This window comes from Alternaria postmessia (genome assembly GCF_024291825.1).
Source record: "Alternaria postmessia strain BMP 2775 chromosome Unknown scaffold_100, whole genome shotgun sequence".
NCBI lineage: Eukaryota > Fungi > Ascomycota > Dothideomycetes > Pleosporales > Pleosporaceae > Alternaria > Alternaria postmessia.
Window position 1 is genome coordinate 14,571 of NW_026260173.1, and position 27,069 is coordinate 41,639.

At 51.4% G+C, this 27,069-nt stretch overlaps 12 protein-coding genes across 12 annotated transcripts; 9 read left to right on the forward strand and 3 right to left on the reverse strand.

Annotated features, from left to right (window-relative positions):
* Positions 1-1,495: 1,495 nt before the first annotated feature.
* On the reverse strand, positions 1,496-3,063 carry J4E82_009761 (uncharacterized protein; the record flags this gene model as incomplete). Its single annotated transcript, XM_051735983.1, has 3 exons — positions 1,496-2,447; positions 2,540-3,020; positions 3,057-3,063. The coding sequence occupies 3 exons, from the start codon at positions 3,061-3,063 to the stop codon at positions 1,496-1,498; spliced, it is 1,440 nt and encodes a 479-aa protein (XP_051584227.1).
* Positions 3,064-3,719: 656 nt separating this feature from the next.
* On the forward strand, positions 3,720-5,151 carry J4E82_009762 (uncharacterized protein; the record flags this gene model as incomplete). Its single annotated transcript, XM_051735984.1, has 3 exons — positions 3,720-4,766; positions 4,822-4,887; positions 4,936-5,151. The coding sequence occupies 3 exons, from the start codon at positions 3,720-3,722 to the stop codon at positions 5,149-5,151; spliced, it is 1,329 nt and encodes a 442-aa protein (XP_051584228.1).
* A 590-nt stretch (positions 5,152-5,741) lies between these two features.
* Positions 5,742-7,816, forward strand: J4E82_009763 (uncharacterized protein; the record flags this gene model as incomplete). The annotated part of the gene is made up of 3 exons (XM_051735985.1): positions 5,742-5,882; positions 5,964-6,549; positions 6,603-7,816. The coding sequence occupies 3 exons, from the start codon at positions 5,742-5,744 to the stop codon at positions 7,814-7,816; spliced, it is 1,941 nt and encodes a 646-aa protein (XP_051584229.1).
* Positions 7,817-8,828: 1,012 nt separating this feature from the next.
* On the forward strand, positions 8,829-10,093 carry J4E82_009764 (uncharacterized protein; the record flags this gene model as incomplete). Its single annotated transcript, XM_051735986.1, has 3 exons — positions 8,829-9,395; positions 9,445-9,841; positions 9,891-10,093. The coding sequence occupies 3 exons, from the start codon at positions 8,829-8,831 to the stop codon at positions 10,091-10,093; spliced, it is 1,167 nt and encodes a 388-aa protein (XP_051584230.1).
* Positions 10,094-10,683: 590 nt separating this feature from the next.
* On the forward strand, positions 10,684-12,687 carry J4E82_009765 (uncharacterized protein; the record flags this gene model as incomplete). Its single annotated transcript, XM_051735987.1, has 3 exons — positions 10,684-10,692; positions 10,780-11,359; positions 11,471-12,687. 3 exons carry the CDS (start codon positions 10,684-10,686, stop codon positions 12,685-12,687), a joined length of 1,806 nt encoding a protein of 601 aa, XP_051584231.1.
* Positions 12,688-15,012: 2,325 nt separating this feature from the next.
* J4E82_009766 (uncharacterized protein) lies at positions 15,013-16,390 on the forward strand (the record flags this gene model as incomplete). Its single annotated transcript, XM_051735988.1, has 2 exons — positions 15,013-15,019; positions 15,099-16,390. 2 exons carry the CDS (start codon positions 15,013-15,015, stop codon positions 16,388-16,390), a joined length of 1,299 nt encoding a protein of 432 aa, XP_051584232.1.
* A 752-nt stretch (positions 16,391-17,142) lies between these two features.
* On the forward strand, positions 17,143-17,511 carry J4E82_009767 (uncharacterized protein; the record flags this gene model as incomplete). The annotated part of the gene is made up of 2 exons (XM_051735989.1): positions 17,143-17,437; positions 17,486-17,511. 2 exons carry the CDS (start codon positions 17,143-17,145, stop codon positions 17,509-17,511), a joined length of 321 nt encoding a protein of 106 aa, XP_051584233.1.
* A 218-nt stretch (positions 17,512-17,729) lies between these two features.
* J4E82_009768 (uncharacterized protein) lies at positions 17,730-19,113 on the reverse strand (the record flags this gene model as incomplete). The annotated part of the gene is made up of 2 exons (XM_051735990.1): positions 17,730-18,893; positions 18,943-19,113. The coding sequence occupies 2 exons, from the start codon at positions 19,111-19,113 to the stop codon at positions 17,730-17,732; spliced, it is 1,335 nt and encodes a 444-aa protein (XP_051584234.1).
* Positions 19,114-19,512: 399 nt separating this feature from the next.
* Positions 19,513-20,349, forward strand: J4E82_009769 (uncharacterized protein; the record flags this gene model as incomplete). The annotated part of the gene is made up of 1 exon (XM_051735991.1): positions 19,513-20,349. One exon carries the CDS (start codon positions 19,513-19,515, stop codon positions 20,347-20,349), a length of 837 nt encoding a protein of 278 aa, XP_051584235.1.
* An 810-nt stretch (positions 20,350-21,159) lies between these two features.
* J4E82_009770 (uncharacterized protein) lies at positions 21,160-22,099 on the forward strand (the record flags this gene model as incomplete). The annotated part of the gene is made up of 2 exons (XM_051735992.1): positions 21,160-21,477; positions 21,530-22,099. The coding sequence occupies 2 exons, from the start codon at positions 21,160-21,162 to the stop codon at positions 22,097-22,099; spliced, it is 888 nt and encodes a 295-aa protein (XP_051584236.1).
* A 253-nt stretch (positions 22,100-22,352) lies between these two features.
* SPB4 (ATP-dependent rRNA helicase spb4) lies at positions 22,353-24,325 on the reverse strand (the record flags this gene model as incomplete). Its single annotated transcript, XM_051735993.1, has 2 exons — positions 22,353-24,087; positions 24,135-24,325. 2 exons carry the CDS (start codon positions 24,323-24,325, stop codon positions 22,353-22,355), a joined length of 1,926 nt encoding a protein of 641 aa, XP_051584237.1.
* Positions 24,326-25,111: 786 nt separating this feature from the next.
* On the forward strand, positions 25,112-26,316 carry J4E82_009772 (uncharacterized protein; the record flags this gene model as incomplete). The annotated part of the gene is made up of 2 exons (XM_051735994.1): positions 25,112-25,540; positions 25,588-26,316. 2 exons carry the CDS (start codon positions 25,112-25,114, stop codon positions 26,314-26,316), a joined length of 1,158 nt encoding a protein of 385 aa, XP_051584238.1.
* Positions 26,317-27,069: the final 753 nt, after the last annotated feature.

A 27,069-nucleotide genomic window follows, 5' to 3' on the forward strand; every position in this document is an offset into this window, starting at 1 on the left:
CAGAGGGGGTACTGAATCACCAGAAGATCTGATATTGATAGCTTGAAGCGGCGGCGAAGTACCTCTGGATCCAGGTCCATTGGCCGCTGCATATATCGCTGACGGGGTCCCAAAGCTATTCGATCTTGTGCTGCACACCTCGATTATGCTTTCGGGTCTTCGTAGGCTTGTCTGATTCGTACTGAAAACTACACCTTCTTCCTCATCCTCATAATGAATATTCCCGATTGGGGCTGATAAATGAGGAAACATAACTGGGTTGGGCTGGTACTCCACTTTCCAAGGATTGACAGTGGTGATGCTGTCGATCTCCAAGGGAGTGATGCCGGGTACTGCTTGTGTAGGGACGGTGGACTCTCGAGTGGAGGCTTTTGCGTGTTGTTCTAAGTTTGGTACCCCATCGCCCCTCGGATCGCATTGACGACGTGATTGTGTGTTCCGACTACCTCGTCTTTTTCGCTGCGCATACGTCCAAAAGATGATTAGGAGAATGAGGAGACCGCATAGGGAGCCAAGGACAACTCCGGCGATTCCACCACCACTTAGACTATTCTCAATGACAGTGCGTGGCCGGAGGATATTCGGTGGATAGACGACGTTTGGTAGAATGGCCATGATGTGTTGATAGGAGGTTACTTAGGCTGTAAGTTTCCTTTAGATCTCATAGAGAAATCGCTTTCATATTAAGCCGAAGGAGCGTCGGAGGCATAGGGTTTTAGACACATACATCCAGGTTAGATCTGTTTGTGACTTCGGATAAGGCTGAGGGAGGCTGGAGGCATACTGATTTAATTAGGGCTCGCCATTGGACAGCCTACACATTGCCGTGTTTCAACTTTGCTGCATTTGAGCCTAGCATCAAGGCGCTGCATGTACTCCCTATTTGCTTTATGGAAACTGCCAATATTTCCTCTCGTGCGTCGTACCTTCCAAAGTTCGCAATCCACGCCAAACTAGAGTGCACATGGGAGACGACACTTCGAGAGGTCGTGAACACATCCGTGCGCAGCGGGCGAATCGACAAGTAAAAACTTCAGCCGTGTCAAACCGCCACGGTGTTGGTATTGCGGCCTAGAGAAAGGTTATTTGATTGTTTTGTGTTACAGTTACCTGATGCAAGATCAGTGAAGAAGGATGACGATATCGACTAGCTGCTTCCGGACGAAGCTGACCCACCCTATAGAGCTGACACAGATGCTACCTCCAACGATGAGACGCTCTCATTACACGAAATCCATAAGCAGACTGAGTAGATAAGATCGATGAAGTTTCGCCGGCTTCATGGCTGGTGTATGTATGCGCATTATCATGGTCCCCACGCCATGGTCATCTATCACAATCTAAACACCCCACAGAACGTTTTCACGGCATCGTCGTTGAAGCTGAAGAAACTGATCTTTGGGTATCGAATACGAACGCCGTCTTTTCGCCCGGCTCTCTGAATATAAGCGTAAACTCCTACAACCTAGCAAGGAAATCAACCAAGCAGCTCTTCCTAATGAGGCTTGATATTGGACCTGGCCAGCCATAAGGCCACGCTCTCCTTGGCAACCTCGCTGCCCCATACACCATCAGCTCCTCCTCGTCGCCATTCCTCGCCAGATACGTCTTCTCCACCACCTCGCGTAGCCTCGCCAAGTAGTACCTCCAGGTCTCGCTTCTGGCTAGACAACCAGCGCTTGAAGAAGGCCACGGGATCCTTGGACATGCTGGTGAAGAAGGCGTGCTTTGCCTTTGATTGGCCGATCGCTCCCATCAACAGCACAAGCTGCTCGTCGATCTTCTGAATCTCTTGAAGAGTCTGTATGCTATCTGGTCGGCGTAGGATATCTTGGAACAATGGCTGCATTGGGTCTTCGAGTGCTACCTGAACGTCGTATACGGTCGGCTCGGAAGCGGTCTTGCCTGAATCGGCAGCGGGTGAGATGTAGTCCTTGTCTACACGAATGGTGTACTGCAGCTGAATAGGCGGGAGAGTCGTGAGGTGTTGCTTGATGAGTTGGGGCAGGTTTGGGAAGAAGAAATGGTCTTGGCCGCCGAAGAGAGCTTTCAGCCTGGCGTCACACGCAAACTTGCGCTCATCGTCTTCTTGTTGCAGATGTTGTGACCTTGCGTATTCCCAGATGCCCATGAGAACACCGGCGCGGTCCTCCTCATCGGTGTCGAGCAGCTCGGCGAGAGGTTTGCTCAGGCGGAAGACCTCGGGATTTTGGTACCGCTGCAGGTTGATCGTGATGTTAATGTTCTCGTCGCCCTTGCGCTCAAATTCGAGTTCGCTAAAGTTGGCCTCCTTTGCAGTAGGGTTCTCGGGTCGTTTCCACTCGATTTGCGTGAAGTTGTCGGGTTGTAAGCTCTTGGCGCGGTCGAAATCGATGTTGATGGATGTGAAGTAGTGTGAAAATAGCTTCGGTTTTGCGGCTGGCTTTTTCTCTGCTCCGTCTTCGTCCCTAGATACCAGTTAGTTTCCTACTGAGATACATTTGCGATCGGCAGGCTCTCAAGCTAGCGTTGCCGCGTTGGAAAAGTTGAGCAGACATACATCGCATCGGCGTCCTTCTCGTCTTCCTCGTCATCCTCGAGACCCTCATCGCCCTCTTCGTCGAGCAAGCGCCCTTGGATCTTTACACGGTACGTCGCGTTATTCTCGCTCTCGAAATCGAAGGCATCCGCGTCGATGCCGCTGCTCTGCCAAGGCTGGTTCTCGGCGGTGTTTGATATCCATATGCGCATGGTGCCGTAGCGCGATGCGCGCGAATGGTGCTTCGAGTCCATGACATCCAGCTTCTTGCGCATCATAGTCGCATCCAGCGTGCGCTCGACCTCGCGCAATTCCTTGTAGCGCGCTACGGCATCGCCAATGCACACGTCCTCGACGCCCTCGGGAATGTTCTTGTCGGTCGGGTTTTTTGCGATGCGGCGCATCTTCTCGCGGCGCTCGGCTTCGGCGCGCTGCGAAGCCTGCATGTTGGCGGTGTTGTACTGCGGTTGCGCAGCCGGGTGCGGAGGGTGGACAATGGGGCCTGGGTTGCGAAACAAGTGAGCGAGGTCGTTCCTACTAATCATCGTCTTTTACGGGGAGTATGCGCAGGCGGTCGGTGCAGGAGGACGTGTTGTGGCAGCTGTGTTTGGCAATGGGTACTTACCTGGTCGTCGGGAAGGTGTAGCTGCATTGTGCTGTTGCGGATAATTATATCCCCGTGCCTGATAGTTCGGCTGCATGTTGGAAGGTGTGCAAAAATGAACGGCAGCGAAATTCGCGATGAAAGCGCGTCAGTGGAGATGGAAGGTGGATAGGATGGTAACTTCTTTGGAGACGCGTCAAGGTTTAGGTACGTACAACATGCACGGATACAGAGTTAGCTCCCCCTATAGCCATGCGGGGCACCACCCCCACCCATCTCTCGACTGCACAAGCTTTTGCATCTATTTCCGGCCTCATCAACATCTGATGTACTCGTGTGATGCATATTGATAGCCTTTAATACCTGTTCTCTGCTGCTATTAGAGTTTACTCCCATTCACTGCTCCAGCATCGCTCTTGGCATCTGTTGACGCTCGTGCAGTGAAGCGATCTAGCATTTCCTCGCTTTGTCTAAGCGTCATTATCGGTGTTCCTGGTTCTTCTCCTTCCTTTCTTTTTCTCCAATCTGTCCTTTGTTAGCCCGCGGCCCATCAACCCTGAGCATCTACGCCTCTAGTCTAGTGAAGAGAAGGAAAGCATGCAGGACAGGATGTCAACCAAGACACTCGAGAAGATAACCAACGTCCGTCTACCAAACAAGCCGCCGTCGACACTCTGGGATATCGCCATCAAAGATGGGAAAATAGCCTCAGTAGACAACCATAGTGACTGCCAGGATGGCTACGAGGACACACTGGATGGAGGCAACCGTCTCATAGCGCCGTCGCTCTGCCACGCTCACATCCATCTCGACAAATGCTTTCTCCTTCAAGATCCTAAATTCGGCGACCTGCAGATTGAGAGCGGCGATTTCAAGGAGGCTATGGAGATGACAGGCGAGGCAAAGTCAAGGTTTGAGGAGGATGACCTCCTAAGAAGGGGCACACGCCTCATTGAAGAGAGCATCCAACATGGTGTAACCGTTATGCGAGCCTTTGTGGAAGTGGACGGGGTGGTAAAGATGAAGTGCTTGGATGCGGGTCTCAAATTGAGAGAGATCTTCAAGGATCGGTGTGAGGTGCAGATATGCGCGTTCGCCCAGCTCCCGCTCTTTTCTGGCCAGGACGGGGGCGAGGAGGTAAGAAAGCTAATGACCAACTCTGCCTCGTTGGGGCAAGTAGATGTGCTTGGAAGCACGCCATATGTTGAAGATGACGAGGAAAAGTCTCTAGACAATGTTAAATGGATCACGCAGTTAGCTCTAAAGCACCAAAAGCATCTCGATCTCCATCTTGACTACTTTCTGGAAGAAGACAAAAAGCCTCTGGTCTGGGATGCCTTGAACACCATCAAAGAGCTAGAATGGAGCAAGAAAGCGGGGAGCAAACAGATCACGTTAGGCCATTGCACAAGATTGACAAGGTTTCGGAATGACGAGTGGACGCATCTGAGACAAGAAGTAGGCGATCTGCCGATTTCTTTCGTGGGTCTACCGACTTCCGATCTTTTCATGATGCGGACGCCAGAGAACGTGCGTGGAACCTTGCCAGTCGTCGAACTCATCAACGAGTACGGATTCAATGCTGCGATTGCTGTCAACAACGTGGGCAACGCCTTCACGCCGTACGGGAATTGCGATCCTCTGGTAAGACATGTCACACCCACAATCAAGCAGAGGTGTTGCTGACACTATGATCTAGACTATCGCATCTCTGGGTGTCGGGTTGTACCAGGCTGGAACAAAGAAAGATGCCGAACTCCTATATGTAAGTGGCCGTTCAGCTCCGTCTCGACGACCACTCTAACTCATGCAGGAAACCGTATCGGCTCGGGCAAAAGCCGCTATAGGCTGTGATTCCACGTCTCTTGCCCTAGAGCCTGGTCAGCCTGCCGACTTTGTATTGTTCGACCGAATGGACGGCGGTTGGCATTGCAGGAAAAGCGTGGTAGAGGTGGTTTATGATGCCGGCCATTCCCGCCAAACGGTCTTTAGAGGCCGCTTGATCGCTTCGAAGGATACACGAACTTAGCGGAGCTTCAACGACCATTCAATGATTCAGTACGAGCCACTGCAGGTGGCGCTAGAGGTCAGAATACCATGACATAACCGGATACCCCAATACAGGCGATTGTCACTCGACAGGAACGTTTTGGATCAGTATCGTATATGTAGTGCGATTTAATCACCCCAGATATGCTGATTGTGACGAGAGTTTGGTGTTGTTGTTCTGTTGCCCTCATGGCGACTTCCCTCAGACGCATCACCAGTTGTCCGAATGGGGCATAGACCGTGCTTGTGACACCACGTACAAACAACTCGTCAAATCCTCCGGCTGCGAGTATCCACGTACCATACAAACGCTGAAATTGCGTTGCCGCCTCTGCGAGACCGAAGAGCGGAGGACGCGTGTTCACGTGTGTTTCATCGTCACTTCACCAGAATAGGCTCGATAGGTTCGGTTATTTGAGAACCGAGCGCCTGTGCCACGAGACTCGTCATCTCCATCTCTTCCTCAACCATATCACATCGACGTCGGTGTTGCGATCGAGCTATTGTTCAAGATACGTGCTCGCGCTACCTATCTGAGCCAAAACCATGGAAGCACTTAATTGCGACGAGATGCTTCAAGATACACAACAATCACTATATTCGACCGAAATGGCGTACTCCATGACGGCCAACGAGAAATGGGAACATGTAGAGCGGCGTCAGCAGCCTACTATGAGGCAAGTTGTCTACACATTCTTAGACAACCTCAAAGTAAGTCGTTCCTCAAACAACCCACCCGAACCATGTGGAAGATTGAATATCTCATAAAACGACTGATACTGACTATTGGAGCTGCGATTCGGGGAGGAGTCATCGGAAGTAATGAGTATCCTGAATATTCTCGGCACATTTCGAGAAGGACGCCTATCAAAAAAGGACACACTCGTTGCAATCAGGCTTGCGCTCGGAGATCAAGCAGACCTCAAGCAAGATCTCTTGAATATCCTCTTCCATAAGGACGCAGACTGGGGAATGGGCGACTTTGACTTCGGCTCGCATCAGCCCTTCAGCCAAGGAATCCCCAGCCCGCAATTCCTACAGCCAGCTCACCAGCCTCAGATGCGTCTGCCTCCAATTTCTCCGTTGTGGTACGAGGCAAGCCAAAACTATTCATCTACCTATTCCGAGGGAGTATTCGGTTCTGGAGTTCATGGTGTTGGTGGATTGCCACTATCTTCGTCGATGCACCAGACCCCCGGCCAATTCTGTCACCCGAACGCATTCACCTCCCCTGTTTTGACTGAATCTGCCAGTTTTGGTCCTCACATGAGAAGCCATGAAGAGGACAAGATCCCTGAAAGGCAGCAACATGGTGTAGAGATCATAACGCAGCGAAGTCGTTCTCCGTACAACTGGGAGGATATAGACCAGCCTAAGGGTGAGAACCGATTTCATCACAAGTATCAGAGCCTATCGCTAACATCCGTACAGAACCCAAAGCCTCTTACAGTCAGCCCTGGTGTCCTGTCGCCAGCAGTCCGATGCTCGATCATGCGCAGCCTCTCGCCAGCAATCACTTCGACTCTCCATCTCTTTCTCGCGAAACTCACCTGTTTCCAAATTCTTCGCCAGAGGAGGGGCAAGTGGCGACCACCAGCCCTTCTGTGCTCGGAGTTCCGGTTGCTGTCCCCATTGGAAAAGCCATCAATGATATGCCACCACCGTCGAAAAAGCGTTGTCGTGAAAGCTCAAGAGTTCAAGTTGATGTAAAGGAGGATATCAGTGAAGATGTTACCCCGACTGCTAGTCCTACTTCAACATCAACCACAACCGTCGACCAACCATTTGTTCTACCCAAGCCGAAGAAGAGGGTCATGGACGAAAACAAATCATCACATGGACGTGGGCCCTACATCCACAGTCTCTGTGGCAAGGGCTTTTCCAGCCGATCTCGGGTCAAGAAGCATCACTGGGGTAACAAGCTTGACAACCTGGAAACAACTACCGGCTGCTGGGCGAAGAACAACAAACCGAGCGTAAGCTGGAACGAACACCCGAGCTGCAAAGGAGGCATGATTCCGTCACGTCCGTTAGAACAGGCTCCCTCAGCTGCATCCAAGAGGAATGTGTCAGCATATAAGGCTCCGATGGCGCCCTTGATGGTACCTGAATCGAAAGACTTTTCTCTAACCGTTGCCGATACCCCTCATCAATACCAGGAGAACCAGCCCTATTTCGAAGGCTTAAGCTCTTACCGTTCTCACCAGCTTCCCACTCGAACAAGTTTGGACAACCTGCTCACTGCTGTCAACGTCGCCTCCGAAATTGACGCGCCACGACCGCAAGGACGTATTGACTCGGTCGTCTCTCATCTCGACGCCCAAGCAGCAGCAGCGGAAGACAACAAGCAGTATATTACCAACTGGCAAAGTGCTTGTGATGATCACGTTGTCGAGCCTTTTGCTCACGACCGACAACATCCGTACACTAGCTATGGACTCGGCCTCCAAGGTACTCAAGTACCAGTAAACATGGCTCTGCCGGGTCTCAACGAGCTGTACCCATACACTCTGCCTACACGTTCTTTTGCTGATTCACACCGGGGTAATGACCGCGATTTGGTGTACGCTGGTGCCAACCGAGGCCACGCGACTCTCCGATCACCTTCCTCGCCTGGTCCAGACGAAGAAGGCCGTCAGTTGTAGGAAAGGCGACCTAGAACCTTTTTGATGTGCGGACGCAGATGAGCAGGTGATAGGTGCGACGATTCTATGAATGTAAGATGTAAGCAGGTTCAAGTGTGGAACTAGGTATGCGGAGTACGACGAAAGAGAGCTCGGGCCATCTAATCAGATGACAACTGTTAAAAGAACGAGACATGGCGTGGCCTATTTCAAGACCTGCCAGCTGTGTATTGTATCCTGAAGCTTAGATAGAAACACAATATCCGTAAGTCGCTACAAAGAACGATGGCGGCATAATTCCTGTATTCAGTATACCATCCCGAGCGTGCATATACGACCTGTGGCGTGGTCAAGCTTCCGCCTCAACGGGTAAGCTCATTCGCAAGGGCAACACCAGCCGCTCTCCACATCAACAACCAAGCTATATCCATGACCTTTGCCTGTCAAAGCGGCGCGCTTAGTTTTTTCCGCGATTTTCCGCGAATGGTGATTTCTGCCGGTGCCTTTTGCTCTACTGATCCTTGTCGAGTGAGATTGTTTAGTCGCGATTTTAGAGCTATGACGACCGAGGCTTCGAGCTTGCAAGGGAGCTGGATGCCTCACGGTACGACAGATGAAAGAAGAGCAAGTGCAATTGAGAGCGACAATATTGTGCGACAGCTGATCTTTGCGCTTCATGGCACGAAAGGGACTGGTGTGCAGCTTCTGCAAGCTTGTGCGGGCCGGTTTCGTCATAGCCGTGTTCCTGGGGAATTGACACCCATGGAGGCCTTTGCGGGGAAGCGCACGTTCGCTACCCTCAAGCGGCGACCCGCCCTTTTCCCCAGTGCGACCCCGTTAGCACCATAAACCCGGAGGCTGGAGAAGTGAGTATGCGGGATGGCATCCTAGTCACAGGATCGTGGAACGGTAATTGCGCCGATGGTCTGTCCCTGTAGTATTTAATCACTCTCCGCCCTTCAACCCCATACTCTTCTCCACACCACATCACATCACCTCCACTTCTCAACTCACTCGAGCTTGGCAAGTCACGATGCGGTTCTCAACTGTACTCCCTCTGTTTGCTGCGGCTGCCTTTGCGCAGAACAGCTCGTCTCTTGGACCTGACAAGGACGGCAAGTACACGATCTCGTCTGAGGGTATCCGTGGTCACTTTATCCCATATGGCGCGTCCGTCTCCAATCTGTTCGTCAAGGGCAAGGATGGTGTTGAGCGCGATATCGTTCTCGGCTTCGACAACGCGACTGCATACGAGGGTGAGGTTCATCCCCATTTTGGTGGTGTGCCCGGTCGTTACGCCAATCGTATTCGAAACTCTACCTTTTCCATTGACGGCGAGACCTTCCACATCGAGCCCAATGAGAACAACAACAACGACACTCTTCACGGTGGACCAGACGGATGGGACTACCGCAACTTCACCGTTGTGTCGCAGACCCAAGAGTCCATCACCTTTTCTATTGTCGATCCTGACGGCAAGGAAGGCTTTCCTGGTGAGGTCGTGAGCTACGTCACCTACACCATGACCCCATACACCTGGAACATCAAGATTGTGGCTCTTGCTACCACCAAGAAGACACCCATCATGCTGACTTCCCACGTAAGTAGACTAGTATTTTGGCACATCAAGGCGAGGCTGATCAGAATAGACTTACTGGAATTTGGATGGATTTGGCAACCCTGATGATGAGACCGCGCTAAACCACACTTTCCACATCCCCTACTCTGGCCAACGTATGGATGTGGATAATATTCTCATCCCTACCGGCACTATCCTTCCTAACGAGCAATACTCAGTCAACGACTTCTGGTCGGCTCCCAAGCAGATCGGCGCCAACCAGACTGCGCCCGAGCTTCTTGGCAACTGCGGCTTCAACTGCACTGGTTACGATACCTGCTACCTTGTCAACCGCAACCAAGCTGAGACTCTGGACTGGCGCAACTCTGGACCTGTCGCTTCTTTGTCTAGTGAGTGGTCTGGTATCAAGCTCGACATCTACTCCGACCAAGAGGCTTTCCAGATGTACAGCTGCCCCGGCCAAGATGGTATGTTAGATCCTTTGGAATGCTTTGATAACTATTGACAACGTTACAGGTACCATTCCCATCAAGTCTACTCAAGGCGCTGAGGGAGGCAGTGGATTGGTCCCCAAGTACGGCTGCATTGTCATGGAGGTCCAGGACTGGATCGACGCTATCAACCACCCTGAATGGATGCGTGAAGACAGGCAGATTTTCGGCCCCGCTAGCCCAGCTTACACGCTCGAGGCTGAGTATGTCTTCTCCACCACGGAGTAGTTCTTTCTCCTTGAGACGAAATAGCGGGATATGAATGGAGCTTTGGATAAGACGACATGATACCACGTTTGATAGTATAGTTAGACACCTTTGAGGGAGTCATAATGGTAATTGGATCTTTTCCCTGCTTCGCGTTGGATCTCTTCTTACTCTCTCTCTCTCTCTCTCGTACCAGATTCATTGGTCAGTCACCTTGCATTTGACAATATTGCTTGAGCTCTTGTTCATCTCCAGAACGGCCTTCTCAGTTACCGTTACCCATACTCAATACCTCACAATATCGAAGTCTAGCAGTCGCTTTCAAAAACATATCCTACGGAGGTGTCTGGAGGAATTTAGGTAGAAAGCTGCGCTAGATCCTTCTTACTTTCACCTTCACTATGGCCGACCGCCCCGAAGACGACGCCAAGAGTAAGGAAACGAGCCCGCAACCGACCGACGATGCTGACCTCCAGACTCCAATCAATCTTTCTGAGCTCCATACGCCCAGCTCCACGTATTCATCAATATTCTCATTGAGCAACTTCACACTTATATTGGAAGCTACTGACAGAAGGGCCGCTAGCGATATAGCACCCCCAACACCTACCATGGACCCCGTACGGTACACAAGGTTTGATTTCGAGCCCTGTACACCTTTGCCGAATTATCAGCGAAACTTTCCGAATATCCACGACAATCACCAGCCCGAGACACCTGAGAAGAGCAGAACCATTCGCGGCATTGGTATCACTCGCGCTATCGAGGCAGGAAAGAGGTTAAAGCGCTTTGTAGGAACAGCAGAGCCGGTCCCTTTCGTTACTCCGCCTGCGATGCCGAAAGTCCTAAAGCAAGAGTTTGTTGTCGGGATGAAAGAGTATGGCTTGGACCACAGGGTGCAAAGTATGGGGTTGGATGTGCTCAGTCAGGCCGCAAGTATGCAAGAACGCCTGCCGGAAATAAGAGAAGAGCACGAGGGTCCGGTCAAGGCTACATGGACTTCAACTCAGTCTGGCCAACAAGCTTCTGGCTCCTCACCACCTCGCATGACGTCTCAAGGCCCTGCAGCCAACTCAATGTCATCAAATGGATCTCAGCCTGTGCGCGCGTCGTATGATACACCTTCGCTCGCCGCCTTCAAGAAGCAAATGGATGCATTTGAAGAACAGCATGTGCCAGCGTACTCTAATGCAAATCCCAACGTGGGTAGCGATGACATTGAGGCAAGCGGTTCAAGACATGCGTACAACTACAACACTAGGTCAGAAAGTCTCTCCAGTCATAAGGGTATATCTCGTATCAAGCCTCTCTTCCCTTCTCCTCGCGTCGGTGCACAGTCTTGGGACGAGAGCAAGGGCATTTCATAGCAACATATGGTACCATGTCAACCTACTCCAGCAGCTAGTTCCTCGCGAGACAGCGCATGTTTCCAGAACTTGTTCCGTCAACCACCTACATCTAGCGTACCTTACATTGTCGTCCAATCTCCGTCGCCAACTAAACTTGCGCCGTCCAAGAAGCGCTTGATACCTCAAGCAGCAGACGAGTTGTTCCGACCAGACGTCAGAGACATCCACTCAGATAATAAGAAGGCTACCGGTCTGCCAACCTTGCCCGCATCATCCTCAGCTTTGTGGGAAGTCGATTTCCCGGGATATACCCCCGCCCTACTCACCATCCTCCTGACCTGGTCGCACGCAATGCAGTCCTTCTACCGGCGCCTTCCGGACCCGAAGACCTTCCCCATACATGCCGCTTTTCCACGCCGCATTACTCCACCAGCCTACAACCGCCTTATCTCCGTCGGTTTCTACTACACTAGCTTCATTCCACACAAGGACATCCGGTTCCTGGGCCCAGGCGATATGGCTGAAATTGGCTATGCAGAGGTTGATGTCTTCCGCAGCAAGGAGGAAGTTGTCACTTTCAACGCGCAGGAGCAGGAACACCCTTCAAAGGCGCAGGCTATGAAACGGAGATTGGGCATCGGATCCAAACATGGAGAGCGAAAAAGAACATTGGGAGTATACCGGGATCAGATACATCTTGCGGATAGTGGAGAAGGACGATGGGCGTATGTTCTTATCAAAGAACATGCGATTTCAGAAGAGGAAACTCCGCCCCACGTCATGCTCGCGTGGCACCTTTCCGCTGTTACTGACACATCGACTTGTCTCCACACCGTCTTTCCCGACAACCATGAACCTATTCTCAGCAAACCACCTGCGACGCCTGCACCACCTGAGCAGCCGATAAGACGCTTGGCCTCTCTACAGAACCTCATCAGCCCGAGCCGTGGCCAGAAGCATCTCCATCGTGAGATTCGCTCTGTCTCGAGCAGTGCAGGTTCAACGGAAGTAGAGGAATCGAGCATCCTGCCACAGGAGGGTGCGCAGACGCTGAAGAGAACGGTTGTGAAATTGGAAAAGGCGGGAAGTATACCACTTATTGAGGGATATCGAGTTGATCTGAAAGAGTTCAGGGGTTGGTTGGATGCGGTGAGCAAGGGAGAAGGGAAGGTCATCGTTTGGACGGAGTCGCCGCCTCTGACCTCACTTGCGCAGGGTTGGTCGTCCAGGACGCGCTCTGCGTTGCGATTCGGTTCTGAAGGATGACAGCAGGAGTGGAGAGTATCGATACCCAGGATATATGGTCGGAGAGAGGTCAAGATGGCTTTACGCTGTTGTACTACAGGTAATACAATGTGAAACGTTCCCTGAGATACACAGTAGCCGTTCTGAAGCTAGTCGTAAGTCTGTCCTTGGCTGCTCTTGTTTGAACCAGTCAAGCCCACTAGCAACAGCTCTTTGGAAAAATTGCGATTACACTACCGAGGCATGAACTTAGTTTGATCCTTCATCCAATGGTTCATGCACTTTCTTAATTTTTCCAACACGACCTCTTCATCCATCGTAGGAAGCCCAAGCTGAACAAGTCGCTTGTTACTTTCTGCAGCAAGTTCAAGTCGTATTTCTTCGGGAATCTGCGTCCAGCAGCGGAGGTCTTCTCTTTTCGCATGAATCCCTCGAAATTTTGCATCAATCGCCTCGCGAAATACTCTCTAGAGATTTTGTCAGAACCAGGACAGCGCTCGACTTTATTAAGCATATTCACAGCATCGTACTCACATGGGGGAATTTTGTCCCAGCCATATTCTGCCAATCTTTGAAACGATCTGCAACTGTAATTGAATCAGCAAAAAGCTATATTGAACACTGTAGATGTGCATACAGCGCTGCATGTGCCGTAGCGAGGGCAGGACTGATGATACGCGCCACTCGATTCCCTGGTCATCTACTGCCGGAAGCTTGCTCTTTCGCATGGCATCCTTGATTTCTTGGAAGATATCTTCCTTCTTTTTAGGATCGAGTTCTGACCATTTGACGCCTTTAAAATCTTTGCAAACTGCGAGCGAGATGTGCTGAGAAGGAGTTAGTACAACGATGTCATAGCAACCAGTTGCCAGGTGGGGAAGGCACCAAGAAGATTGGCCATTGTCTCTTTGACAGGCCCATCATTTCTCTAACCTGTTTTCTATCCGTGCGGCGTGGAATATGGGTTCCAATTCCAGCTGACCAAAGAAAAGCGGTGATCCTCATCGGGCGGGTTGACCAATACGCGATATTGGCAACATCGCACGCGCTAGATCTGCTTAAAATATGGAGACGTGTACCACAGATACAGATTACTTGTAGTCGAGTCTTGTGGTGCCGATGGTACGGTTGGGGATTGTGGGGAATGCATACAAGTGTTCAATGTCCGCCGTTCTGCAAGTGCAGATATCATGACCCTTGCGTTAAACTATTTCCAGATGACGCTAGCGGCTTAGTGGCGAAAATCAAGTCGGCATGGCGCGTCACGGTTAGCTCAGTCCGGGCGCGTACATGTCACAATGCTCCAGGTTCGAGAAAGTATGCCTAGCCAGCCGCTTAACGCGTCTGCTCCAGCGAAGCAGGGTTCTCATCCTTCGGCGAAACGCCGTGCCCACCGCAGGCTACACCATGTCGGACGCAAGGGAGGCATGGTTGCATATCTTACGCCCCGTCCTGCATTGTTGGTACCTGAGTACCCAGTTACTTAGGTACTGGGGCACTTCTTGAACGCATTCCTTCTCGATCCGCCGTTCCTATCATTCTCAGAGCTCTGCCCACTACATCTTACCGCAACTCTGAACGTCATGGCGTACGAACCTGTTGGACACAACATTAAAGGTCCGCGTGTGTCGGTGGAGGACGCGTTGAGCATCCAATATGATGCTGGGTCGTATAGCAACAGCTCGGATGATTCACGAGATCACGATGGGGAAGACGGTGTGAAAGACAACAAGGACACATCTCACGAAACACGAGTACAGAAATGGCCATCGCGTTCACAGAAAGTAGCGACGATCACACCGCTGAAAGTACTGATCATGGTATTCGATGTGGTTCTGGCATCGACGCCCATTATGTTTTTAGGTGAGTACCACCAGTCTTGGCATGTCGTTATTCCCCCATTACGAACTGGGAGCGGTCACATGAAATAAGTGCTAATACTGTATAGCACTCGCTTTTGTCGCTGTTAGGCTGAACGGAAAAGAAGTGTCAGACTATGGTCATAAGCTGGAACAAACCCTACTTCTTTCGCCGACCATATTCCCACTTATCTTTGCGGCTTTGATGGGAAGGTTCTTTCGACACCTCGGACTTTGGCTGGCTCAGCGAGGCACAACTCTTGGTCGTCTTGAACAACTGATTGGCTGCCAGTCCGTCTTCTCCGCACTCGAGCGTCAGATTTGCCTGAGGTCTTGGTCTATGGTTGGGCTAGCATCTGTCTTGATTTGGCTTCTTTCGCCAGTGGGTGGACAATCCGCGCTTCGGCTGCTGAACCAAGAAGTTGGAGACATTCATTTTACTAGCCAAATACGCTACATGAGTCCTATGACGATCATGGATTCTATGATGAGTGGTACCTCTTACGCCGGTAAGTGTACATATACGAACACGGTATGAGACACCCACTGACTTTATACCTACTCTTTTCACAGAACTTGGCCGTAACACCTACACGCCCATTACGCTCGCAGCTATACTCAGCAGCACCAGATACCAGAGTACACCCATGGACCTATGGGGGAACGTCAAGCTTCCGCTCTATCGTACTATCGAGAACAGCACGCCTGATGAGTGGAAGTTGGTCCCCAACTCTACCGCCGCCAATATTACTTACGCTTCTCTGATTGGTATTCCGGTTGTTGGACCACCATCTGTTGGCTTCACCTCTTTCAACATAGAAGCTCGACAATGGGATTTGAAGTGCCTGAGCAACGAAGGGCCAACAGACAAACCGGCGGATTTCACTGATGATTTCTCATGGCAACTCCAGATGTACAACGATACACAGCCGCCTTGCAGGAACAACGCAACAGACTGTCCCACCCCGTGGTGTTATGGCTACCCCTGTCCGATTCGGAGTGAATCTGTCGCCCAAGATAGAGAAGACAAATTCTCGATAGCCAACTGTGAGCTTTCGTTCGACAAGTATGAAGCTGGAGTGCGCTGCAACGGGACGTCTTGTGCCGTCTACAAGATGAGAAAGTTGGGATTGCTCGATGAAGACTATCCGATTGGTTACGACATTGTTATCCGGAGATTTACCTCGACCCTACTTGGAGTAATGCCGAGCCTCGACTTCTACAAGACAGAAACGCCAAGGTATCATAAAGGCTCGACGACAATGGAGAAATGGATAGGTGATCCATCCAACTTCATCGGTCTGGGTTTTGTCAACGTCGAACTTTACAAATTATCGCCACAGGCTTTTGGCGAGCGATTGACCATCCTGTACAACACATTCTGGCAATCTACTTATGGCACGCGAGCGCTCGGTGGAAATCTGCCAGCATCTGTAATGGAGACTGCCTGGTTGAACACTACGCAGACCACCGACTCGGTCTCTAGCGTGAAATTCGTCGCGACCGATGCCGACGTATTGCAGAAAACAAAACCCATCTACAAAACGAACTGGAAATGGCTCACAGCGCTATTGGTTTGCTCGATTGTACTGCTAGCTGCGGCCTATTCGGGACTTGTTCTTAAATATATTACGCTCGTACCGGATATCATCGGTTACGCATCTTCGCTGACGCTGTTGAACCCTTACTTCCCGACTCCTACAGGTGGAACTACGCTGAGTGGGTTGGAAAGAACAGCGTTGTTGCGCGACTATCCCGTACGAATAGGGGATGTCTGCCCAGATGAGGCGGTAGGCGCGATAGCGTTTGCAAGGTCCGATATGGGAAGTGTGGGAAGGTTAGACAGAAAGCGATGGTACATCTGAGATCGTAAGACAGTGAAGGAATCCAACAATTTTCACAGTTATAATGCTCGGAAGGATGGATATGTACCATAGCGTTCCACGAAGCTCAACTGTCTCACTACGACTCGGGATATTGTGCGTCGGGTCCCGCGACAATCCGCACGGCGCCTGCATGCCTCTATTATCGCCTATACAGCTCGAATCTATGTTTCCGACGTGGTCAATGACATTCTCGAACACTATAGCGTATCACATATGATAACGACGCAGAAAGGATCACCATACGAAGCAACGCGAGACAAATGACGCCACGTCCACGCGGCTACCGAAATCCAGGATGATGGCTGCAAGCAGCTGTCACCACCTGTCAAGCCTGAGCTGTAAACATTATCGTCTCCAGCAGTAACTCGAGTGGTGCAGTTGTTTTGTCGCGTCGCCGGTTATAAGGCAATGAAGCATTTGGTGTGTCGGTTCCAAGACTTGAGGGGTTTCAGGTGCCTGAGGCACGACCATGGAACATGAACACATCGGCATTGCAGCTCTGCCTACTCATTTTGCGAGCCGCGTTGAAGATACAGATGTAGATGCTGTGGAAATATATATATATAATGAGAGGCTTTTGATAGAACTCCATCATCAAGCTAACACTCATTCAACTTACATTCACTTCGTGTCATTCTCTTCTCCAGCGCTCGGCCGCCCCATTCGTTCAATACAATATTAAGATACCCAATTTTTTCGACAGTCTATACCGTACAATCCATTCTACCAAAATGAAGTTCACCAGCACCCTTCTTGTTCTCGGCATCGCCGCTCTTACCAACGCACGCGCTGTCTGGGTCCGCCAGAACAATGCACAAACCTTCACCGGCGCTCTCGGTGGTGTCGCAGCCACACCTGTACTCGATTCCGGTATCGCGAACCGCCCCTTCAGTGTGAAGGGCGACACCTTTGTCAACCTTTCAGGTGCTCTGCAGCGGTCTTGCGACCAACAGTTCAACGGCTGTGCGAACTTGGCCAATGGTGGAAATGGAAACTTTTCCACTCAGGAGTGCCAGGCACAGAAAGGTTAGTTAAACAGTGCCGAAGTTTGGAGTTGAAGCTAATCAGTGGTAGATCAATGCACAGCTGCAAGCGCCTGAGTGGCCTAGCACAGTGTTCGCGATAGCGTATTGGAGGGCTTCGGGGGTTGTGTAGCCGTAGGACGAAGAGCAGGAGGCTGGGTGCTTTGCTCCAGGAGGGCTGCACAGCAAGTAAACTATTACGATGAAATGCAACGCGATATATGATCATCTCTCTCGCACCCGTTTGTTGTCTTCACCCTGAAACAGAATATTGCCACCATCATAGAAAGACATGGTCATGTTTGCACTGGCCCCTTCTCTTTCTCGGTTTCATCGTGTCCTAAAGAATCTTTTTTGGGTAAATTTTTGAGGCATGGCGCGTTGAATAGACGGCCACTCCATGCACCTCGTGCTGTCCCAACAGCTACCACGCACCATAGTAGAATGACGGCAACAGCAAAGATCGTCCCCAAGACCCTGAAAAACAGACTCGGAAAGATGTTTCCAAGTTCCATCGTACTAAGCGCCATGACGCCAAGAGGAAAGGTGAACCCCCACCAGCCCATGTTGAACGGAAACGGGCGTGACTTGTAGATAGATGCCAGGGCAAAGCAGAGCCAAGTCAGCCCAAACGCCCACATTATGAGTGCTATGAAAATCCCGACAACGAAGAATATATCGCCTGCCACAGGGATATCTGAGAAGAACTCCGTTTCTGGGAATACTCGTCGGCTCACCATACCAAGATATGTTATCGAATAACCGCCCATACCCAACGGACCCAGTGGCAGAAAAGACGATACAACAATCTCTCGTGGTGGTAGTTTATGTAAAGCCAGACGTGTGTAGTACATGACTAAGACAGTCATCGCTAATGGCGTAGACATGCCCCACATGACATATGATGCGATGATCGTACCAAGCGCATGTTGCGGGTTGGGCAGGTGCTCGGCGACTCTGGCACCAGTACCGGCCGCAACGATAGACGCGGCGATGGGTAGTAGTTGAGCTGCAGTAATACGATCCAAAGCCTGTCGGTCGGATGCAGATATCAGCAGAATGGTGAGCGATATTGTGACAGACACAGCGACTACAGAATCGATCATCCAGCAAACCCAAGCAAAGGTGGTGGCCCAAGATCCCCAGTATGGAATACATATTGAGCACCAAGCTGAGATGAGGGTAGCAAATCCCATCGGGATGGTTCCAAGAAAGAGCGAATTGACGCTGTCCGCGATCATAACGGTCCATATCTCAGGATAGACAGCATATCGGAAGACCGAGACCGAGAAGGCGGATGCGAACAAGATAGTATTGAGACCGAAGAAGATCACGGCAAGCCAATAGAGCCAGTCTGCTTTGAACGGTATAGCCACGAGAAGTAGAGATACTATTCCCGTGCCCATAGTCACGGAGAACCATGACGGCGAAAAGTTTCGGACGATCCTCCGCCACCCGACCTACGTTTGTTCAGCGCAGGATTATGGTACCGTTTCATCGAACACATACATCGTACTTGGTCAGCTCTAGAGGCGCAGGCGTAGCTTGAGAACCAGTAGATTGGGATTTCGACGTCGTTTGGCCTTGAGACTTGAGGCGTCGTATGGGAGCCCGCTGTGCTGCAGGCGCAGTCAGAGCAGGGTTATCCGATGCAATGCGATCCAGCTCGTAGTCATCCATGTACGCGACGACGTATCGGATGTGGCACAACAATGAAGCTGCTGCGAGATACCATTTCCAGTAGCGCAACGGTTCGCCGATGACGACGGTGTCGCGGCGCCGTCGCAAATCAATGAGCCCAGATCCAATCACGTGGGCAGCACGGACCGATCGGTTTCACACGCTGAACCGCGTCGAAAACCCACAAATCTCACTTCATCTGATTTCCAAACCATATCTCACTGTTCCTGGTTACGTCAGCTTCCTTCTCACGCCTCTGCTCACGCACATTTTGGTTCCGCAAGCAGCGACTTCAGCAGCGTACCGCACTCGCGATCCTTCGGTCTCGCTTCCGAACTTCCGTGTGCCGCTGGACCCTGATCTTCGACAGGCGCATCAGCACATTTGGCACCCAGCGACATGCCAGGCTTTTTGGATCTACCCCTTGAACTTCGAAACCATGTATACGAGATATTACTTGGTGAAGAGCTAGGGCGATCTTTCCGTGGGGTTATGGTGGTGTCAGAGCATTATGTGAGGAACGATCTACCGCTTCGGTGCTATCGCGGCTTGCTGCGCGTATGTCGCCAGATCCATGGAGAGTTTAAGCAGGCAATTCAACATTTGGTCGCCGCAAAACGCCTAAACTATGAATTCGACATCACATTTTCGCATGGTCGGCCGTACTTCTCCTTGAGCTGGGTTCAATTTGCGGCGCTTTCGCCTACCTTCAACCAACTTCTCATCAATGTCGATTTGCGCACTCGTGAGCCTCTCCGAGACGGGCCTCGCGAGTCCTTCGTACCCCATGAACATGAGCTGGCTCATCTGTTAGAACATTCCCCTACTTGTTTTGCCAAGCAACTCTTCGACTACATCGCCATCTTCCTGAAAACGCTCGCGAATCTGCTGTTCCAAGGCAACCCTCACTTCAGTGTTCTGTACACCGAACGCATGATACTGAATTTGCGTACCCCAACAAAAGTGGTTGCGCTCGGAGGAAATGGTCATAACCCCATAACCTTATCACGGAGGCTTCGCGTCGACCAGATAGAGGCTCGCAAATTGCATAACACCATGCGCAACACCCTGCAGACTACGTCGAACAACTTTAAAGCGTTCGATGCAAGTCACTGCGACCAGCTCTTTCCGTTAATCCAGATTGGATCACTGCGATTCGCAACCGAAGGGCAAATTTGGGGCGAGGGACACAATTTGGTGCTTGCTCATGATGACTTTCAGTGGCTGCGATTCTAGATATTTCGTGAGCTCTGGAGTCATCAAATCATTTCGAGTCACAACCAAAGTGTTTGGACGAGTCTACAATAGGCGCACTGCCATCACTCACGGAAAGCCGAAGGCTCATTAGGGTAGTGGCACGTGTTGTGTGGTTTGCGCAGACGGACTTGGTCCAGGAATTGGCTATAACCAGTTTCGTGACTTAACCCTGCATGTGTCCGTGAAACATAGTCTTACTAATGGCTCTGTACACATTGAGCTGCAGACAGGTCGTTCAAGGACTCCAAAACAGTCAACAAGAAAGATTTCCGTACAGGACAGCACCTGACATCATGTGCTCTTTCATCACGCACTCTTCAATAAAGGCCAGCCTCCCAAGATCAAACACACGTTCAAACATACTCGTGTTATATGATTCCGCCAGTAGTGCTGTTAGGCGCTAAACACCTGCGTGCGGGAGTAGAATATACTCTATTGGATTACGTTGAGGAATTCCAGGCAATTCAGTGGACTTTGAGCTATCTTGAAACTAAGGGGATAAAATCGGAAGGCGACTGCTAGTTCTCTACGGTCCGCCAGCAGTGAAGTCTCGTCGGTCTGAGAGCGCTCGCGATATAGTAGTGACGTATCGCTGCGTCCAATCTCGCGCACCGCAAACGCTCAAGAGCCACTCGCCCACAAGCCGGAAAACCTGTCACAAGTGCTCCAGTTCCTGTGACTTGTCCTCTTGTTCTTTATTTCTCTTTCCAATTTACTGTCCTTTTATCCTTCCTCCAACCACTTGGCGCTCATCATCCAAACCAAATATGTAATGACACCAACGCTTTCATGGCAATCAAATTCACTCTTCACTGCCCTTCGACCGAAAAGACTAAGAAGGATTTCATGATCCGGAATCCCGACAAGCACTTCAATCTCCTCTACGATATTCGTTCGATATTCAGAACCAACTACGCTGCGGTCTACGACATCCGCGCCAAACCAATCGATAACCTTCGCGATTGCGTATCGGGACAGGTTGTACAAGTTGCTATCAGTCGAGACGAGACCATGAAATATTACAAGCCATGGAACTGCATCATGTACAACGGCGAGGACAGCGCAAACGTAGACTGGATGACTGATGGCGTTGGACTGGCATGGGAGGTATGGAACATCTGGCAGAAAAAAGAAGTACCGATAGCTAACCGGAAGTAAGGACCTTAACGATCAACAAAGGTGCGCCCACATCACGTGTGTTTCCAGTGCTGGCGCAAACACCGGTGGCTTCGTTCAAACCAACATCATCCGCATCACGCGCCCATACGCCACCGTCAAAAAGGAGGTACAGGAAATCCTCGTCAGTGATCCCGAACAGATGTGCACCCAACCCGATGTCGGTATGGCAATCTTCTACAATTGGAACTGGAAGTGGGAGGTTTTCCTGCCAGCTTCCATGATGCCCGACGACCCCAAAGACGTGTCTCCCAAAGTCCTCAGTCTCCTCACCGTCCTTTCTTCTTTTACCCATGGTTCAGCACGTAAGGTGCGCGCCTACGTCATTGAGGCCGTCAAGGCGCGTCTGGCTGAACTGGGAGACGGAGAGACTAAAGATCCATTGCTGCAGGAGGAAGATATTGTTCATGTCATTAGTACGCTCTACGAGAAGGCGGGAAGTCCAAAAGCCAAAGACTACCTAGCTGAAGAAAACAAGGTGAAAGAGAGGGAACGGAAAGAGACCTGGAGCATGAGCCGAAGACCAGAAGGCACGAGAAAGGAGAAGGCGTGACATAATGTGGACGACCTTACTCAGCGGCTGGGTAGGGTTTAGAAAGAAAGTCGCAAGATCCGAGCTTCAAATGGTCATGATCACTGGTCCATTTCAACCTCTCAGAGGATGAGTAGATAGAGCTTGCAAAGTGATGTCTGTCGACTACTCAGTAGTCCGGCTGGATAATTCTTGCAATAGTATAAGAGCCAGGCGCCTGAATACCCAGAAAACCGTCACATTAGGTTCCTTAAACTCCAGGTATATACCCTAATCAATCGCTAAACCCTTCGAACACATCTTCCGCCTCTTGTGCTTCTTTCGCTGCTACCTTCTTCCGTACCTGCTCAATCATACCCTTCACTCTTTGCTCCTCCTTCCTTTCGTCTTCCGTCAACGCCGCCACACGATCATGCTCGCGCTTTGCTGCCTTCTTCTCTCTTCGTAGTTCCTTGAGCGCCTTCTGGTCCTTCTGCTGCGTCCATGCCGAGGCCTTCTTGTCTTCTGTGACATATCGCTTCTTGCCCTCAGCCTTATTTGCCTCGTATTCACTCTGCTCGGTCTGTCGTTGTTGTTCCCGCACTTTGTCCTTGTATGCATAGGTGCTGAAATCCATCTCCACCCCCAGACTTCGGTCTCCTTCCCACTTTTTCAGTTCCGGCATGCTGGGTAGCTTGAGCAGACCCCAGGCATTACCATGCTCTGTCCAATCGAGATCTGGAATACGGAAGATGGAACTCGCGGTATGCTTGCTATAGGCACGGACCCATGAAACGAATCCCCGCTGTGCTTTGTCAAATAGTGCTCGGTCGGACTTGACTACCTTCCGTATCCGGTTGCTCATGGCTGCTGCTTCTTCCGCGGTTACTGTAACATCAGGTGTAGTAAAAGGCGATACAGGGGTCTGCCGAACTCGGAGGAACTCAATGTAGTCTTCTTCTCGTCCTGGGCTGAGGAATGTAATGGCTAAACCCTTGCGGCCCGCTCGGCCTGCGCGTCCGCAACGATGGATAAAAGTCTTGGGATCGCTTGGGGCATCTAGTTGAAGAACAAGATCCACCGAGGGGATATCGAGACCACGTGCAGCGACATCTGTGGTGAGAAGGATAGACGGTGTGACGCTCTCGACGAATTTGATGAAGTTGCGATTTCTGACTTTGTCCGGCAGTTTGCCATGCAGAGGCACGATGGTGTACCCTTTGAGGACTTCGGGTAAGATGTGTTGGAAGTAGTCCACCGAAAAGCATGTCGCCAGGTACATGATGGACTTTTGCGGCTGTGGTTCTAAGGACGAGAGCACTTTCTTAATTGCAGGTAGCTTGTGCGAAGCGGGTACGGTAAGGTAGGACATTTGTAAACTTGCTGGTGTTTTCTTGTCTTCAATGGCGCCCATCTCTCCTGTCGCACTATTGGGTGCAGCTCGCGCCTTGACTTTGACTGCAATACGGACAGGATTTCGGAGACCAACACGAATCAACTGGTCGACAGCCTCGGAAACACTAGCACTGAAGAGACCGGTCCGGCGTTGCTTTGGTAGTCGGGAGAGAATCTTCTGTAGGTCGTCCTTGAAGCCAAGATCCAGAAGACGGTCGGCTTCATCCAGTACGAGAGCATCGAAGGATGACTGTGAGCAATGCACATGCGGCGAGGAGAGGAGTTCCAGTAGACGTCCCGGTGTACCGATAAGTACGTTGGTAGATGACTTGAGAAATCTACTAAGATCCTGAGCTGGCGTTACTGATCCTCCAAGGAGTAGCTGGGGTACGACCCTCAAGGTTCCTGGTGGGAAGGTCGGCTTTGGTGGAGCATCGGCGTCCTCCATGTCGGTGTCTTCATCCTCGGGATCCAGTAGGGCTGCGGAGGGCGCATGGAATCTCAGAAGTGACGATAGTACAGTGTGAATTTGTGTTGCAAGTTCCCTTGTTGGTGAGATGATAATGGCACCCACGTGATGCTTCTTTATGGGCGCATCAAGCCGCAGCAGGCGCTCAACAATGGGTATCAGGTAACTAGTAGCTTGTTAGACAAAAATGAGATTTCGTGATGCGAATCTTACGCTAGAGTTTTTCCACTTCCTGTAACGGCTTCGACTACAACATCAGAGTTCTTCATGAACATGGGGATGGCAGCATGTTGTACAGGCGTAGTTTTCACAAAGCCCATGGAATCCACAGCCTCGAGTATCCATTCTGACAGGGCGGGCGTCAAGGCGCCAAAAGATCGATCTGTCTTTGTTTGGGGTGCCATGATGCACGTAACACTTGTGTTAATGTCTTCTGAAGCTGCTGGAAAGTCGCGACGGCCGTACGGAAAAGTCGCGCGAACTCTGAAATTTTAGTGGAGCCACGCACAGCCACATTATGCGCGCCACAGCCATGAGCCACAAGTGCCCACTGGCAGACACGATTGATGACACGCGAGATCGTCACTTGTCACCGTCTCGAATGCATCTGCCAAAAGCTTGTGTTGGCAGGATACGCTGCATCCCGGTTCGCCTTTCTGCTATGATAACACACTCCCTTTCCCCCTTACGACTGGAACCTGATCGCATCGCCAAGACGGATCCGCAGCCACGCTGATCATAGGCGCATTCGCGAGAACCGGATCGTAACTACATGCGTAGGCTTGCGATCAAATTTCCCAGTTCCATGCAGCAAGATTACCTAGCCGTACCCCCCAATACGTTCGCTGTTTACCCGCCTATAATAATCAAGACGACCGCTGCTGTCGCCTGCACGCACTGTGGCATCTTCTGCCTCCCTAAACGATGCGCGCTGCCCGGACGAATCCGCGGGCTATGAGTCTGTGATCACACCTGATGCTGACATCAATGTCGAAGCCACCTTAAGTGCCGCCGTCCCGTATGTTAGCTGTGACGCGCCAACTCAGCCTCGTTACATATATTCGCAACCCTCGGACCACCAGTTTCTTCTTGTAAACATCGCCTTATTGTGTGCCAGGGCCCGCTCCACACTTTCCGGCGTCATCCGGGCTCCTACTTTACCTTACTTTCCCACCTGTTGGCGCGCTGCCATGGAATCTTCACGCCAATACCAGATACCCAACACGCCGCGCGTAATATCGCCGTCACCCACACCCTCGGAGGCGGGCAGCACAAAAGATGGCTACTTTGGCCCGGTAACGCGCTCGTCGACGCGCAAACAACGAATTACGTCACCTCCGCCCATCGATGAGGACTCGTCCAGCTCAGATCCCGACAAGAGGGCTCGCGCCAGGAGCCGGAGTCCCAAGCTGGATGGAGGCATGGGGAGACGGAGGATGAGTGGCCTGACGAGCCGAAGGCAGATGAATGGAGGCATGAAGAAGGATCTCACGCTGCCTGCCAACACCTCAAACGGCCACCTGTCGCCAGCGCAAGCAAACAAGAATTACTGGAGGGAAATGAGCAGAAGCCCAAGTCCTCTGGGCTTGATTCCCATCCACCAGAAATGGCGGTCATTCGTGAGTACGCACGCCGTATCTACAAGGCCCATTACTGACTTTGATAGATCCACCGGCACGAGATCCCCCGCAAGATCTTGCACGTCTCTATCGGCTTTCTCACCATCTTTCTCTACTGCATCGGCACGCAAACGTCGCAGATACACAACGTCCTCCTGACCATGCTAATACCCATCGCCCTGACCGACGTCATACGCCACCGTTACTGGCAAGTGAACCGTTTCTATATCCGCTGCCTGGGTGCGTTCATGCGCGAGTCGGAGGTAGATGGATACAACGGCGTCATCTCCTACCTCCTAGGCGCGTGGATTGTAATGCGCTTTTGCCCAAAAGACATTGCAGTCATGAGCATCTTACTGTTGAGTTGGTGTGACACCGCTGCCTCGACTTTTGGCAGGCTCTGGGGCCACCTTACGCCCAGAGTCAGAAAAGGCAAGAGTCTTGCGGGCTCCATAGCGGCCTGCGTAACAGGCGTCATCACAGCTGTCGTATGGTGGGGCTGGTTAGGGCCTCTCTACTCAGAATACAACCACGGCGAACACGCTTTTGCGTTCCAGGGCGCGCTGACGCTCCCTCCGCAAGTGCGGGAGACTCTCGCCTTGTCCCCGAAACAAGCTTCTCTCACTGGATACTGGGCTCTGGGCGCCATGTCCCTGGCGTCTGGCGTCATTGCCAGTGCTAGCGAAGCGATTGACGTCTTTGGTTGGGACGACAATCTCACCATCCCCGTGCTTTGCGGAGCCGGGTTATGGGGCTTTCTCCGGATCTTCGGATGATCCAAGCTTCTCGATCTGTATGATTTTACGTTTTGTCGCCTTTTCGGCTCTTCTTATCCAATCTATATCCCTTTGGATCAATGATACCCTAGATACGGGTCCTCGGGGTGGCATCGCATCGGTCATGGTACGACGGCGTCATGGGCGTTTGGACAGATGGAGACGGAAGGGCATTGGGCCAGTAGATTTAATCTTGAATCAGTATACCTACAAGCAAATAATAATCTTTCTTGCAACTACGAAGCTACTTTGGTGTAAGGGCGTTGTAGGGCTTATCGAGTTTCAAGCCGAGGTCCAGATTCTCACGTTGCTCATCTCTTTTGGGTTCCATCCACGATCTTGCAAGCACCAGATCCAGCTCTCTCACACGCCTCCAGGACCAGAATTCGGCATGTACCCGTTCTCGATGCAGAGCAAACGCAAAAGGGAAGGCCTGAATATCCTAAGGGACCCCTGCCATGTGATATTCGACTTGGCGCATACCGCCACATGCACCCCAACGATTGGAGGCTCACTCAGACTTGCTTCTTGATATACTGTCACGCACCACACCTTCGGCTAGGGCGACTGACGATACAATCTGACTCCTGCGATTATATTACTCACTGAGCAGCCCAATACTCACAACGGTCAACGCATAGGCCCCTGCCGATCGCCCGCAGATTGCCCCGCCACACCCGCCGTTAAGAGGCCTCCACGTCCTACGCCCGAACGCGCCTCTGGAATCTCCACCTACCCTCTTTCCGCAACTGA